This window comes from Mesoplodon bidens (genome assembly GCF_964165515.1).
Source record: "Mesoplodon bidens genome assembly, chromosome: 2".
NCBI lineage: Eukaryota > Metazoa > Chordata > Mammalia > Artiodactyla > Ziphiidae > Mesoplodon > Mesoplodon bidens.
Genome location: NC_138177.1, coordinates 182471818 through 182487649, shown reverse-complemented (window position 1 = coordinate 182487649; position 15832 = coordinate 182471818). Strand labels below are relative to the sequence as shown.

At 58.9% G+C, this 15832-nt stretch overlaps 1 protein-coding gene across 1 annotated transcript; it reads right to left on the bottom strand.

Moving 5' to 3' along the window:
* Positions 1-1048: 1048 nt before the first annotated feature.
* KLHL21 (kelch like family member 21) lies at positions 1049-13688 on the bottom strand. Its single transcript, XM_081225651.1, has 4 exons — positions 12562-13688; positions 9901-10306; positions 6500-6572; positions 1049-4494 (listed from the first exon to the last, which is right to left on the bottom strand). Exons 1-4 carry the CDS (start codon positions 13580-13582, stop codon positions 4201-4203), a joined length of 1794 nt encoding a protein of 597 aa, XP_081081777.1. The 5' UTR covers positions 13583-13688; the 3' UTR covers positions 1049-4200.
* Between the last annotated feature and the right edge of the window lie 2144 nt (positions 13689-15832).

Below are 15832 nucleotides of genomic sequence, written 5' to 3'. Positions count from 1 at the left end.
GGGGGGCAGATCTGCTCTCAAGATGGCTCACTTGTGTGCCTGGCAAGTCGGCACTGGCCGTGGGCCGGGGTGCCTCCCCATGGGCTGCCTGGGCTCCCTCACAGCATGGTGGCTGGGTGCTGGGAGGAACGTCGCAGCAGGCCAAAGCTGCAAGGCCTTTCTGTGACCTGGCCCTGGAGGTCAGCAGTGCCACCCCTGCCGCATTGTATTGGTCCAGGCAGTCACCAAAACGTCATCCCTTAGGTTCAAGGGGAGGAGTGTCAAAGACTTAATCTGCACACGTTTACGGCTGCCCCCCCGCCACCCGCCGCCAGACAGTGCGTGCTTCTGCTCAGCGCTTGGCACGGGTGAGTGCAGAATCGGGTGGTGACAGTTGTGACCCCAAGAGCTCCCGTCAGCCATCACTTAACGCCTCATCACTGGAGGATTCCTGAGGCACCCGCCCCACGCTGTGCTAAATACCTCCCAGGGTTTGAGGAGGAAAACTCCACTTTAGAGCCAGAAGCCCTCCAACCATCTTTCCTTTTACTCCTTGCCCACTAGGGAGCTCAGACGTAAAGACAGTTAAGTATTCCAGTGTGGTAACTGCCAGCCAGGTCATGAGCCACCTCAGATCTGGCAAGGCGACCGAGGTAAACCACGGCCTCCCGATGCCCCCTTCCCGGCCCGGCACTGGCCACTTCCTCGGGTTCCGTGGGCTCACGGATGTGAGGAATGTTCTGCGCTTCCCGGGAGGGACGCTGCTCTATTTCAAGGGTTCAGCCCCTCCCGCCAGGTCCAAGAGACGGAGATCTCATCACGTTTTAGCACCACACCTTCGTGCGGGTGGGAGCAAGGTATCAGGCACAGTGCCCGGGGTGGAGTCAGGAGGTTGAAGCAGCTTTTGGGCAGGTGAGCCATGGCCTCAGCCACCCACGTTTCTCCCACCTCCGGCCTCCTCTTTCCACTACCTCATGCTTTGTAATGACTGAGACAAGAAAGGGCCTCAAAGGGTTTGCCCCCAAAACCATTAGCGTGAGCCCTGGACGCTCCGAACTCCGCCCCTTTCCCTGCTAATTAGTTAAGGGACGTCAAGTACCCTCCTCGCTACTACTTTGCTCCCCTTGCCCCACGCGCTTGGCCTCAGCCCAAAGGTTCCAAGACCTGGCAGCAGCGGGATAGAGGCAATGACACCAAATATATAGGAAACATTTTTATTTCAAAAAGTTAGTGTACTGAAGGCATCCTAAAACCTTAAACAGGATCCTGGACACGTCAGCCTACCGAACGGACAAATAAATACACAAATCTGCCCCACGCTCTGGGGCTGGCACTGGATGTCGGACGCTGGAGGGAGACTGTCCTAGTCCAGAAGAGTCTCTGAGGTCATATAAATATAGAATACTTTATAGCAGTAGGTCAGCATTAAATACAAGTCACCGAACTTTCATAACTTGTCTCACAGGCTGAAAAAGTTGTGTACATCTGACGTGTAGACAGTCCCTCCCCGCTGGCCCAGCCAGTGCACAGACCTGTGTGAGTGATGGGAACCCGTGCCTACAGGAGCGGGCAGGGCAGGGCAGGGCAGGGAGGAGACGGTTCTCCAGGGTCATCCCCAATCCCGGACCCCCAGCAGGAGCCTGCTGTACAGCCCAGGCTGCTGCGTCCCCTTCCCGTCTTTGGTCTTTTAACCCAAAGACCAGGTCTGGGGGGTGGGGACCTGGGTAGTTCTAGAGTGAACGTCACTGGCCCCCTGCCCCCCCCAAACCATCGTCTGAGCAGCCGCCAGGGAGTGGGGTGGTCGGTCACACAGTGAAGTACCAAAAACGCAGGAAAGACCAGACAAAGGCCCGGGCCCAGGCACCGACCCTCGGTGCTGACCAGCACTGCCGCGGCGGGTGACAAAGGCTGTTTATATGAGAACAACATGAGCATCTGCAGCCCGCCCCCCCCCCCCCCGGTCCCAGCAAAAGCCCGCCCCCCACTGCCCGCCCTGCCTTCTGGGGCTGCCAGGGCCCTTTACAGAGCCAGCCCAGGAAAGGCACCAGGAGGGAGTCTCTCCCATGAGATCGAGCTCCCCTCACCCCTGCCCATGACCTGCCACAGAAGTTATCACCACATCTCTCTGCGTGGCCTGTCACACCCACTGGGCAGGGCACAGTCTGGCACCGAGCCTGGTGACTGGCATATAATCGGAGCTCCGTCAGTCCCGTGCAGCCCTGCCTTGTCGTCCCCCTGCCACAGACGGGAGACAAGCCATCACGCCTGGGCGGCATCTGCCTGCGGGGAACCCGAGTCGGCCACCCCATGGAGCCCGGCGCCTCTGGGTGGGCTCAGCTCGCCAGGCAGGCACCTGGGCTAGAAAAAAGGTCTCAGTGACCCCTGGGAGGTGAAGTGAGGGCTGTGGAGAGGGAGAAACTAGGGCTGCGACCACCCTGGGGCACACTGGGGGGAGGGGCAGGCGAGCCCCAACTCACCGAGGGAGGACACTCAGACCAGGAGGGGTGACCTGGGGGAGCGTCCCCAAGGGAGCAGAGGGCCGAGCCTCCACCCTGGCCAAGGCCTGAGGCAGGAAGTTTCCCACCGTGCCTGCCACGCCGGGGGCTCGGGGTGGCCAGCTGAGCCACAGCGCAAGGTGAATGGAAGGGCTGGCTGTGAGCCGCGGCCGCTCCAGCAGGGGTTCCAGAGCACGACACGACGGCTGACCTGACAGCGGTGGCCCCCCACCGGGGCTCCTCGAGGGACGAGGGACGCGGGACGCGGGACGCAGGAGGGAAGGCAGGGTCCCGCCCGACAGCCCCAAAGCTTCTGGCCAACAGAAGGGTTTTAAGTGCCACTTGTGAAGCGATGGTGAGAAAACTTTTTCTTCTTGGTAAGAACACACGGTTGAACATTTCGTTAACAAGGAAAACGTAACCGCCCTCCCCTCTGGAAGGGAAGGAGGACGAGTTCAAGCAAAGGCTACTCTGGAAACCGTGCGAGGACGAGACCGCCCATCCACCGTTTCCACTCCTCAGGGAAAACCAGGGACGTGACACCAGCTACGGGGGTTCCCAGGAGCTGCTCCTGCCACCCTCCTGGAGAAGCCTGGGCTTCTGAGGGGCTTAAGGCACCCTCCCACCCTGCAGAAAGCTTCGGCAATGGGACGGGGAGAGGTTAAAGATCAAACCCACCGGACCCTGTTTCTAGCTGCCTCCCCCGCTTCTAAGGAAGGGCCAACTGTGTTTGAAACCTTGTGACCACCTGCTGAGGCTGCCCCACCCCGGGCTCCCTTGAGAAGCAACAGGATCCTCCGCTCACAGCCCACAAGGGCAAGGGCGCCTGCAGCTGTCTGCCTGGCTGGGCTTCAGCGACCAAGTCCCAGGGCCTCCCCGTGAGGAGCTATGACCTTGCACTTTCATCCTCTGCCGAACTGGCCTGGGACGAAGGGCCCGGAGGCCCCCAAGGCAGGTGGGGCTACACCAACCGGTGGGTGTGTGGACAGGGACCCCCAGCACTTGCGTCGGCCCAGGTCCACTGGAGACAGGAACTCAGCGGGTCCCTCTGGGTCCCCTTCAAGGCCACACGCCAGTCCATTCCCACTGCCCTGTGCCCCCAGGTCTGAGCTCACCTCCAGGAGGCCCACCCACGAGGGGTGTTTTGGTGCGAGACCCCAGCAGGGCCGAGGAGCTGGGCAGGCAGACCCCCTGCATCTGGGGAGCTGGCTCGCCGGGTGCCCAGCACTGGCCATGGAGGGTGGGACCCCACTGCAGCCATCGTCTGCCTGATTCTCGATGCTCTGGGACAGCAGCGCCTGCAGGGAGGCCGCTCTCACCCTCTCCTGGAAGGACCCCTGCCCCTCCACTCATACCCAGAAGTGGCCCTCCTCTCCCAAGGGGGGAGCAAGTAGGCACAGGTGGTGGCTGCAGGAGGGGCACGTGCCTTCATTGGTGAGGTGGGCCTGCAGCGGGGGTGACTTACTGGAACCAGAGATGTGGTGGCGGAGGCAGCTCTTCCTGGACCAAGGGAGTGGCATCCACAACCGGCCTTGGCCCCAGCAGCTGTGACTCAGGCTCTAAACGCACACGCGGAACCCCTCCAGCTCTCAGATCCTGAGGCTCGCTCGCTCGGTAGCCCGAGCCCACGCTCCAGCCAACCCGTCCCGGTGCACAAAGGATGGGGGTGCTACCCCCTGAGGTGCTGGGTGACCTGCACCAAGGCCCTCCCCGGGCCGGGCCGGGGCTAGTGCAGCTCGGCGGGGTTCTGCGGCGGCCGGGGCCGGCCCACCCCCATGTCACTGCTGCCACCGTCCAGCTCAAAGCCACGGCCCCCCAAGGGCGTCTGGGGCATGAACTGGCGGAAGATGCTGACGCTGCCGTGCCAGAAGGTGGGCTCTGGGAGCCGTCCCACCACGCTCCACGCCCGGGTCTCTGGGTCGTAGGCCTCCACCACGTCGGAGAGTTCAAAGGTATTGTCGTAGCCCCCAGAGACGTAGAGCTTCCCTCCAAGGACGGCCAGGCTGCCCCCTACATGCACCTGTGGGCCAAGGGGGGCAGTAAGTGGAGGCTGGCAGCCAGGGCAGGGGCGAGCCCCAGAGCCCCTCTCCGTGGGGAAGGTGCCTGGGGCCCTTGGGAGGGGCAGCCTTGGCACTTCCTACACCCCAGCTAGGACACAGGGGCTCCATGCCCGGGGGTCACATGCCACAGCGGGTCCCTATGGTGGTCAAGGGGCCACGGAGGCACTCTCCCCGTGAGCAGCATCAGCCCTGCAAAGCAGGCATGACTGTTCTCCCCATCTCCCCCGCCAATTAGTTGTTTGTTTATTTATGGCTGCGATGGGTCTTTGTCGCTGCACACGGCGAGCGGGGTCTACTCTTTGTTGCGGTGCGCAGGCTTCTCATTGCGGTGGCTTCTCTTGTTGCGGAGCACGGGCTCTAGGCCTGCGGGCTTCAGTAGTTGTGGCACGTGGGCTCAATAGTTGTGGCTCGCGGGCTCTAGAGCGCAGGCTCAGTAGTTGTGGCTCACGGGCTTAGTTGCTCCACGGCATGTGGGATCTTCCCAGACCAGGGATCAAACCCGTTTCCCCGCCAATGCAGGCAGATTCTTAACCACTGCGCCAGCAGGGAAGCCCTGTTCTCCCCATCTTACAGATGGGAAAACTAAGCCTTACATAGCTGACAGCAGCAGTGCTGGGACTTGATCCAAAGTCTGGGCTTTGAACCACGAGGCTGGACTATCCCATCTTTCCCAAGACTGCTATAATGAGTACATGTAGCTCATTAGGGGGAAAACCAAAGTTATATTTCCTAACTGTAAAGATGTTATTTATTTATTTATTAAAAAAAAATTTTTTTTTTTTTTTTTGGCGGCTGTGCTGCGTGGCTTGTGGGATCTTAGTCCCCTGACTAGGAATTGAACCTGGGCCCTCGGCAGTGAAAGTGAGGAGTCCTAACCACTAGACTGCCAGGGAATTCCCCTAAAGATGTTAAATAAGCTGTAGAGGTATCAGGAGAGCAGGTCTGGAAATTTTTTTTTTTTTTTTTTGGCCACGCTGCACAGCTTGCTTGCAGGATCTTAGTTCCCCGACCAGAGCTCAAACCCATGCCCCCTGTGGTGGACGTGCTAACCACTGGACCACCAGAGAACTCCCAGGTTTGGAAATTTTAAGGAAGACAGAAAATAAAGATATAGGCAGGGGCTTCCCTGGTGGCACAGTGGTTGAGAGTCCGCCTGCCGATGCAGGGGACATGGGTTCGTGCCCCGGTCCGGGAAGATCCCACATGCCGCGGAGCGACTGGGCCCGTGAGCCATGGCTGCTGAGCCTGCGCGTCCGGAGCCTGTGCTCCGCAACGGGAGAGGCCACAACAGTGAGAGGCCCGCGTACCGCCAAAAAAAAAAAAAAAAACGAAAAGATATAGGCGGGTGTAGATGTGTATCTGGGACTAAGGAGATTGCTCGTGTAGCCAAAGGCCACCCAGCCTTCCTGGCTCTATCACACTGTCAAACTCAGCACCCTCTTCTCAATAAGCAAAGAGAGGCGAGACCCCACTAGGCAGCAAAAGTATGGATACACAGCAGGTGCTCAATAAGTACACTCCCAAGGTCAATCCCCAAAGACCTCCTTGTCTGACCTCACCCCTCTTTTGCCCCCTTGTTCACTCTTCTCCAGCCACACCAGGCTGAGGGCTTGTTCCATGAACACACCAGGCATGCCCTGCCCCAGGGCCTTTGCACTTGCTGTCCCTCTGTGGAACACTTCCCCAGCGTGCTCTCTGGCTCATGGCAGGTACTCAACGAACACTGGTCCGAATGGATGAACTCACTAAGCTGTGTGACCCTGGCATTTATTTAAGGTCTCTGTTTCAGTGACCCTCGAGTACAAGTCAAGGACAACGCCAGCCCTCTGTTCATGAAGGTAGCACCAGGAAAGGGCCCAACACAGGGCCCTGCCCACCAGGACTGCATCCCAAACGTATGCTGACACTTTGGTTGGAAACCAGGACCAGCCTGTGCTCCCATTGCTGGCGTGTCTGCACACTTACCTGATTCATCGATGGGATCTTATCCCATTCATTCTTGGTGGGGTTATATACGTCCACCTCAGCAGAGTCGTCCCTGGGGAGTGGAGGGGGGAAGGAGGAGGAAGAATGGGTCAGAGACTAGGCAGCACCTGAGCGTGAAGCGCTGGAGAGAACGGTCCTCCGGGCCCATCTCCTTTGCGGGCCTCTGTGATGCTATGTGGTAGCCCACCGCCCGGTGGGACCCTATCCCTGGTTCGCAGGGGCTGATTTCAGGCACCCACACCTATCTGGCCTGGGCTCTGAGGCCGGGACCCAGCCACACTCCACAAACCCAAAGATCGTGCCCTCGGGTGCTACAACGCTTCCCCGCAGCCCAGCACCAACACAGCTGCCCCATCCCCTTCGCTGTGGGCACCCAGCCTGGCCACCAGTCTCAACTCACCCTTCCTCAGCTCACGTGTGCCACCTCTCAGGACAGCCTTCCATGGCTGACCAGTCTAGGCCAGGCCTCCCGGCCCACTGCACAGCCCCCGTGCCCTGGACCACTGCTCGGCCACTGCCCTCCCACCGCTGTCAGTCCCTTGATCTCACCCCAATCACTGCTGCGTCCTAAGTGCCCGGCAGGGTGACCAGAGTCCCGGGAATAAGGACACCAGCACTGCCCTCCCCTTTGGGCTCAGGCTCCTTCCATCCTGTTTGACAGGCTCCTGCAATACAAGGCTCAAAGGCACAGCCTTGAAAAACAAAGACACTACCCCCCAAATAGGAGTATTGCCGGTAACGATGGTCACAGGTCAGGGATCGGCAGAAAGGCCAGAGATTGAATATTTCAGGGCTTGCCAAGCAGACAGTCTCTGTAGCGGGTCTCCAGCGCTGCAGCTGAGAACAAATGCAGCCACAGTCGTATCAACAAAGGGGCTGGCTGCATTCCCATAAAACCTTATTTATGGACACAAATGTGAATTTCACATAACTTTTCACATGTCACTAAGTATTACTCACAAAGTATTACTCACTTTGATTTTTTCCTCCAGCCACAGAATGTAAAAACCACCCTTAGTTTGTGGCACATAAGATGATGATAATTGATCTGGGAACCCGCTGGGCTGCCCCCCGACCCCTGCAGAGACACAGGAGCTGCAGCCAGAAGGTGCCAGGCTGGACAAGGCTCTCAGCTTCTGCCTCTGCGGGCGCTGGGACAGCCCAGCCCGGGAGCCACGTTAAGTGGGGACTGAGGCGAGCAGTGCTGGAGGCGGGGGCGGGGGCCGCCGGTCACTGCTCACAGTCCAGGACGGCAGCAGCCCACAGGCTGAGGCCTCCACGCAGCGTGGACCCTTCCTGTGGACCGGAGCTACCCCGACAGGTGGCATTCAGAGCAGTGTGATGCGGCTGAGGCACCAAAGCGCGTGGACAGGGCGCAGGAACGCTCAAGCGCACGAGACCCAGGCCCCCGGCCTCGCCCACGCTCTCAGGTGAGGCCAGGCCCCCACTACCCAACAGGCTGCCCTTCTAGACCACTCACCCCCTCGGCCGGTTTGGTGGTGGCAGTGTGCAGCGGGCAGAGTTGAGCCCACCTCCCGGGGCCCCCGGGGCTCAGGCGACCCTGTACAAAGGCTAACAGGGGACCTGGGGGGGCACCCTAATGCTCACACGTGGGGCAGTTTAGCAGCTGACCAGTGACCCCGACCAGGAGGAGGAAGGCACAGGGGCCTTCCCTCCAAAGACCGGTCCTTGGGCACCTCTTGTTCTAGGACCATGGCGGAGGGGGTGGGGGATGAGGGGAGGATGTTCTCAAAGCTGCGCAGCCTGGAACTGCCACGAGGGGCTGAAGCCAAGGTTCTGGCGCCCTCACGAGCTGTATTTATAGCCATCTCCACCCCCATCTTTGAAGACATGACTTGGGGGAGGGAGAGCTGGGCGAAGGGTCAGATGATGTTTTCTAACAGGACCGGGAGCTGGATGGGATTCTGGGGCTTTCTCAGAGCCGATCTTCACTTCCTAGGATACGGGGAGGCCTGGCCCCTTGGCCACCTGCGTGACAAGCAACACCACCTCAGTTCCAAATGTGTTCTCCCCGAAAGCCTGGGAAGGCGCCTCGAGTCTGGGGGAGGGGCAGCTCAGACAGTGAGGGGGCGTGGGCCGAGAAGCCCAGTGTCCCCGTCCTCAGAGGCTCCCAATTCAAAGTCGCAGGCGGAAAGGGGACACAGAGGATGGCCGTTCACACCTTACCCTTCCCTCCTGGTGCCGCAGCTTCAGGCAGGCTCTAGGCCAGGGAGGGGAGCGGCAGGTACACACGCCTCCAGGCACGTATGTACGTACAGGTGTGCGCAGAAGCTGGGAGCGGTGGCTGGGAGCTCCCAGTTCCTGGGATGCCTACTGGCCCACCAGGAGGGGGCGTTTCCCTGTGACAAGCCATCAAGACTCACAGACGCATGGTGACCCATCGGCTGCCCAGCTCCGCCGCGTGCTGCCCGGCCATAGCCTGGCCCAGGGAGGCTGTGATATGGTAACAGCACACGGGACCCGGGCTGGACGTCCTTGGTTCTCACCCTGTGCCGCCACTTAAAGCCTGTGGCTGTGAGCAAGTCCCTCACCCCTCTAAGCCTCTGTTTTGCCACCTGTGAAATGGGGATGGCAGTGGTGCCCGTCTCAGCGGACAGTCGTGGGGGTCAGCTGTGAAAATGCCCATGAAACAGGCCACCAGAGCTCGGTCCACCGGGGACCCCAACAGGCTAACTACTGTCATCGTTCCCACAGGCAGCTCTGGGCCTGCTCAGTACCAGGCTCCTCCCTGGTCCTGGGTGGCTGCGGGACCTTTGGAGAACAGCATTCTTTCAGCAAGCCTCACCAGCCCTCCCTGGGTCAGGCCAGGCGGGAAGGGACAGACAGAACCTGCGGAAACGCACTGAACACACGGGTGCTGCTTCCCGCAGAGGGGGCAGGGCTGATTCCTCCACCTGGCACCAGCCCGCTGGCGAGCAAAGGGTCCCTCTATCAAGGCCACCCCACCCCAAAGACTCAAGTGTCCAGAAAGCTGTCCTCTGGTCTTTTTAAGATTCAAAGTCCCTCTCAGGTAGGACAGGTGGTTCCTTTTAGTAAAGGCCACATGAGACCAACAAGGGCTTTTAGTGGGACCCACCAGGCGAAGTCCAGCCAAAGAGACACAATTGATTTAGCTTTTATGAATCTCAAAACGTTCTCTGCGAGGACCTAGCTCCATCCCACTTGGAATCCTCAGAGGCCACAGAAACCATTCTAAAGAATGGGGGCAGAACAAAGGCTCCAGGTCAGAAAGACCCAGCCCCAGAGCCCAGTGTGGCCTCAGTTTCCTCATCTGTGAAATGGGGAGAACAGTAAAGATGAGCTTAGCACAGGACCTGGTAAAAAAGATCACGCAGTGGCCTTGGCCCCTAGGGACTCACCTGATGAAGTACATGAGTCCATTCAGAGTCACTGTCTTGGGGGCAAAGGACCAGGGCGGGAGCTGGCCGCAGTCCACCAGCGACCATAGGTCCATGTCTGGGTTGTAGCACTGCATCACCATGGTCTCCTTGCCAGCCAGGGAGCCAATGGCGTAGAGCCGGCCTCGGCAGGCCGTGGTGGAACAATTGTCCATGGGGTAGGTCATGGGCTGCAGGGCCTCCCAGGAGTCAGTGGTGTGGTCGTAGCGCTCCGTGCTGTCTGCGGCCACCACGTACAGCAGCCCATCCAGCACGGAGGAGCTGTGGTACTCCCGGGCCTTCAGCATGGGCGCCACCTCCGTCCACTCATTCACGCTTGAGTTGTACCTCCACACGCAGTCGTAGAGCCGGGAGCCATCGGACCCGCCTGCCGGGGCGGACAACGTGCAGATGGTCAGCCCACACCGACTCAGGGTGATTCACCCACCCATGACTCCCTGAATTTCTGAGAGGGGGAGGGATAACCCTCACCTGGCTCCATGTAAACACACATCCTCTCTCACCAAGGCTGGGCCAGGGGCCCCGGCAATGCATAGGCTGACCGCCGCCCAGGAGGATGGCCATAAAAACACCACCAAATCTCTGCGGGCCAAGCCAAGGCCCAGGGGCCGCAATTCTAAGTAAACAGCAATCTCAGTCTGGACCCCCCGCACAAGCGGTCAAACACCTCAGCTGGACTGCGGCATCAGGTCTTAGAGTCCATGCTCCTGGGGAGCCAAAGCATGGGGGTGGGGTGCCCAGGGACTTGTTCACCAAATTCTAGGCTTCCTGGACAGCCCCTAACCAAGGCTGTGCCAGGATGAGTTGAGAGGAAATCTACAGCACCCTGCAAGCGAGAAACCTAACACAGAAAGTGATGCTACGGGGACTTCCCTGGCAGTCCAGTGGTTAAGACTCTGCACTTCCACTGCAGGGGGCCCAGGTTCAATCCCTGGTTGGGAACTAAGATCCTGCATGGTGAGGCCAAGAAAAAAAGAAAGTGATGCTATGAGTGGACTTCTGGGGGTGTATTTCTTGATTTATATGCAAGTTACTGACATGTTTTGTTTGGAAAAACTCATCGAGCTGTACAAGTATGATGTATACTTTTCCATCTATATTTCATAAAAAAGGCTTAAAACCAATCAACCAAACAAAGCCCAGTGGTACCGGCTATAGCCACAAATCAAACCAGGTTCACCTAAGACATTAGAATTCCCACAGTATGAAGGGACCCCAAGAAGCCTGGGGGTTGCGTTCCTCTTACTGCCCCAAGGCTGGGGCCACAGGGCAGAGCAGAGCCGGCCTGACATTCTATCCGGCTCATACCCCTGAGCTTTTAGAGGGAGAAGGCAGGGTCCTTGTAAAGTCCTCTCTGCCTGCCTTCTTCCTTCTAAAGGAGAACCGTGTCAAAGGCAGCTGAAGTAGCTTTCTCATCCCCCGCCCCGTGAAATTCCCTAGAGGCAGCTGTAGGGACCCACTCAGCCACCTGTCTAAACCCAAAGGATTAGCTGCTCAGCTGAGACATTTATGGAAGGGTGTGCAAAGTTGGGGCGAGTCTGACCAGTTCTGGGAACTCACCGGCCAGACTTCTGTGGTGGGAGGGTGGGGATGGTGGTCCCCAAACAACACAGGGCCAACCTCAGGTTGGAAAGGGACTGATTTTGGCAGATTCCCGCAGAGGCTGGACCTGGCGCTGCAGGCCAAGGAAGCTGTGGCCACAGAGCCGAGCCTGTCCTTAGGCCCGGATGCGCCGCACTTGTCAGTTCAGAGCCGGCTTTCTCCGGACCGTGCCAGGCTGGACACAGCGCTGTGATGACACAGCCGGGGCCTCCCAGCCTGATCCAGCCCTCTGCAGGCCCCAAGTGCAGGCTTGGTCGGTTCTTTCCTTATATAGCCGTCACACAGACCGCCCCTCCTCACCCCACTCAAGGAGGTAGACTCATGTTTGAACTGGGATTTATCTTTAACGAAAAATGTGGGAGATGCCCAGGACTAGGGCGGGCTGGGACACGCCCAGCATGACTCGGCAGTGTTTTGGGGTTTGGGCCAAGTAACTGGAAGAAAACCTCTTAGCATGTGACTCTGTTTACAGTCGCTGGGCAGGGAGCAGCCTAAACACCACGTGACCCAAGCGCAGGGCCTAGGTCCAAGCCCTGTCACTGGTCACCAAGTGTGCTGCTCTGCCATGAGGGAGAAATCCCCCGTGGGGGTGTGGGGGGGCGGAAATGGATGTATCACAGGGCGTCAGTCCCTGGCCCGTCCCCAGATTCCTTAGGGAGAAAAAGAAAGCACTCATTGTGCAGGGTGACTGCCCCAGTATCTTGCAACCTAATGGGGGCACCACCCGGGCAAGGAGGAGGCTGCCCAGGCAGGTCCTGCGTGCTGGGAAGAGACCCACAAACAGCTACTTGTCCCACTCACACAAGGGGTTCTTCTTCTAGATCTTAAGTATCAACCCTAGAAACGTACGTGCGTGCCAGCCTGGGGGAGGAGGAGTGGGAAGGGAACTGGCCACTTGCACCCAGGTGCGGTCCCGGGATTCCAGGTATTGTGGGTTCTCCTGCAGGTGGATGTATTCCCCCAGGGGGGCGGGGGTCCGGGCGGCCCAGGGTCCTCCTGACCAGCCCCCAGCCCACTCACCCGTCACGTAGATGTCGTTGCCCAGCGCCACGATGCTGTAGCCCCCGCCCAGGTGGTCGGGGAACTCGGCCAAGTAGCGCCACTGGCCCGTCTGCGGATTGTAGCAGTCGACGGTGACCAGCTCGTCGCAGTCCTGGTCGCAGCCGCCCACCAGCACGAGGATCTCCGCGAGGCCGGTGGAGGGGCGCGGGCGCATCCGGGGGCAGGGCCCGCGGTCGTGGCGGTCGTAGCGCGCCGCCTGAAAGTCGCGCGCCTCGCGCAGCAGGCGCAGGCAGGGCGGGCAGCGGGCCACCAGCGGCTCGGCCTCGACGTGTGCCAGCAGGTAGAAGCGGCGCACGAAAGGCAGGCGCACGGCCTCGAGCAGCTGCGGCCAGTGCACGGCGCGCCGCGGCAGGTCGGCGCGCACCCAGCGCAGCGCCAGCTGGTAAGCGGCCTCCTCCTTGGGCACGCACAGCCCATCGTCGCGCAGGTAGCGCAGCAGTCGCGCCAGGGGCAGCCGCTCCAGCTGCTCGGCGCCCAGCTCGCCCACGTGGCGCAGGATGAAGCGCTGCGCCGCGCTCGCGAGCCCCGCGCAGCTGAAGGCCTCGGCGAAGTCCTGCATGTCCAGGCAGTTGGTCAGGTCGAGCTGCTGCTGCAGGAAGGCGCCGCACGCCTCTTTCACGGCCGGGAACTGCAGCAGGTCGGCGGCGCGCAGCAGCGGCTCGGCGTTGTCGCCGCTCACCGCCACGCGGCCCGTGTAGCTGAAGTCGAGCAGCAGCTGCAGCATGTCGGGCGGCACGCCGTGCAGGCGCACCCGCTCGGCGCGGCTCTCGCGCAGCTGCCCGGCGAACATGGCGCGGAAGTAGGGGCTGGCGGCCGCCAGCACGGCGCGGTGCGCCGGGAAGTCGCGCCCTCCCGCTGCCTCCAGGGTCACGTCCAGGAACTTGCGCTCGGCGCGGAGCTGGCTCAGGCCGCGCAGCAGGCTCAGCGCGTGCGCAGGGTCCGAGAAGGGCAGCACGGCTAGGGGCGCCGGCCGCTCCATGGCACCTTGGCTCGGGGCGCGGGGCCGCTGCGCGCACGCTGCTCAGAAAATCCGCCGCCAGGGCCAGCGGGAAAGACACTAAGAGCTGGTGGCCCTGGCTATAAATAGGGCCGGGTGCCTCGGCCTCCGCGGGGGCGGGGGCCGGGCGGGGGCGGAGCGTCGCCGGCACCTCCCAGTTAACCCCTCCGGGCCCGGCGCCGCCGCCCGCCCTGCCACCCGACTGAGCGCGCTGATTCGCCTCCCCTCGCGTACTCCCGCCCCCGCGCTCCAGGCTGAGTCACCGCCGCCCGCGCCCGTTCCCTCTCTCCGTCCTTCCGGGGCTTCCTGCGGCCTCCCGCCGACGCCCGAGACGGGGACACCGGGTGACAAGAGTCCTCTCCGAGGGGCGGCCCTGCAGTGCGCTGGGATCGGGGGCCTCCAGGGCCTGCCCACCACCCACTCGGGCCCGGCTGCTGAACAAAACCCGGTGGTGGCGGAGGAAGCCACCCCTTTCGCGCCAGACTTCCCAACTGCTCCCGGGCGACTCGGTACAATGGCTTTTTTTTTTTTTTTTTGAATTCCACTAGTTCCAAGGGTTGCTAGTTAACCCTATCTCGGGACAGGTTTCAAAAGACAGAATTTCTTTTTTTTTTTTTTTTTTTTTTTAACAATTCAGGAACAGAGCAGGAACAATTATAAGTTTTTTAGATGACGTTTTTTTCTTGGCGCATCCGTAAGGGACACGCGGCCAGATGCCAGGAATCTGCTCCACTGTGTTCCTGCAGGAGTTTCAAACTTGATTAACTAACGCGGTCGTTAACTTTCGTCAGCAAAGAAGGCGCAATTTTAGTTTCCGAGTCGTAGAGACTCTTTCAGGATCCTGAGCTACCCTCTGAAGGGGTCATCCTGGCCTCCTCGCCCTTCCTCTCCTGGAAATGGAAGTGGGAAAGGCAGAAATCAGGGTAGGAAAAATCCATGACAATTCGAAAGAATATACTATTAAGCTGAACAAAAAGCTGAAGCATCAGAAAATAATTCCAGGCAAAAAATAGTTTTTCCTATTCCATGAGAGGGGCACTAGGTACCTGGGGGTCAGGGCCCTCAGCTCAAGGTCAGACAGGGGACTGCCTTAAAAACCAGGGGATGTGGCTGTTCAGAGATGTCACAGTCACGTGTGGGGTGACCGTGAAGAAAGAAATCTTCCTTACTTTGGTTCCAGTAGATACAATGCCAGGACGGTGTTTTCACTGAAACCATATGAAAAAGTTCCCTCACTTGGAAGCCATTTTTTTCTTTAGTTTAATGTATGCTTTGCTCAGTTTTAGAAAAGACTCTTAAATATATTGTTTGTAATGATAAAAATAAAGTTATATCTAACTCTCTAAAAAAAAAAGAAAGAAAGAAAAGGAAAGACCTTTATTCCACTTCTTGTGTTGCAGATGAAACCTGAGTTTCTGTTCTTGGATAGCAACCCCCATGCCCCATGGGCTTGGCAAAGACATTCCAGACAGCAGCCTCATTCCGCCCACGTGTGTCCCAGGGCAGGCCAGGCACACCAGGAGTTGCTGTCATTTCTTGGTTCCAGCTCAGTCGGCACAGCCTTTGGAGAAGACATCTTGGTCTTATTCCATCTCTGACATGCAAACTGTAGGCTTTCTCTTCTACTTGTGAATCTCTCATCATCTTGCTGTGAGAAGGTATCTAGTCTAAATGTCAATATGGGAAGCACAGGCCTAAGACAGAAAACATTCAGGTACCCAGACGGGCTGCCTGTTGCCCATAGATGGACTGTTCACACAGCTATTAACGGCAGCAGCATTCCTGGGCCCAGGAGCCCGGCCAATAAGCTTACTTGCTCAGGCTTTGTGACAAGAAAGTCTAAGTAGCCAGGAAGTGGGATGTTTGTAGGGAAAAGTACTACAGTCCCTCTGGGTCAGAACTCATCCACCTGGTATAAATCAAATCTTTTAAATCAATAATGTTTCTATAGTTAAGAACCGAGTCCAGTTTTATGTATTCCTAACAACAGGGGGTTATTTAACTCATGTTTCAGCCTTACTCTGAAGAATAATGATGCAATATTTATTGAAATGGAAAGATGTTCATGTTATAATGTCCAGCAAACAATCTGATTACCCATAGTGTGACCCCATTTGTTAATTAATTAATTTATTTTTATTTTGGCCACGCGGTGCATGCAGGATCTTGGCATGCGGGAGCTTAATTTCCTGACCAGGGATCAAACCCGTGCCCCGTTTGTTGTATGTGTTC

Bases quoted from the DNA above. Each gene is read 5' to 3' on its own strand.
- KLHL21 (XM_081225651.1), bottom strand. From the start codon at position 13,582: ATGGAGCGGCCGGCGCCCCTAGCCGTGCTGCCCTTCTCGGACCCTGCG. The intron at 6,573-9,900 runs GTGAGTCCCTAG...TCCACTCCCCAG, and splicing joins GGACTCATGTACTTCATCAG to GGACGACTCTGCTGAGGTGG. The intron at 4,495-6,499 runs GTAAGTGTGCAG...CTTGGCCCACAG, and splicing joins AGATCCCATCGATGAATCAG to GTGCATGTAGGGGGCAGCCT.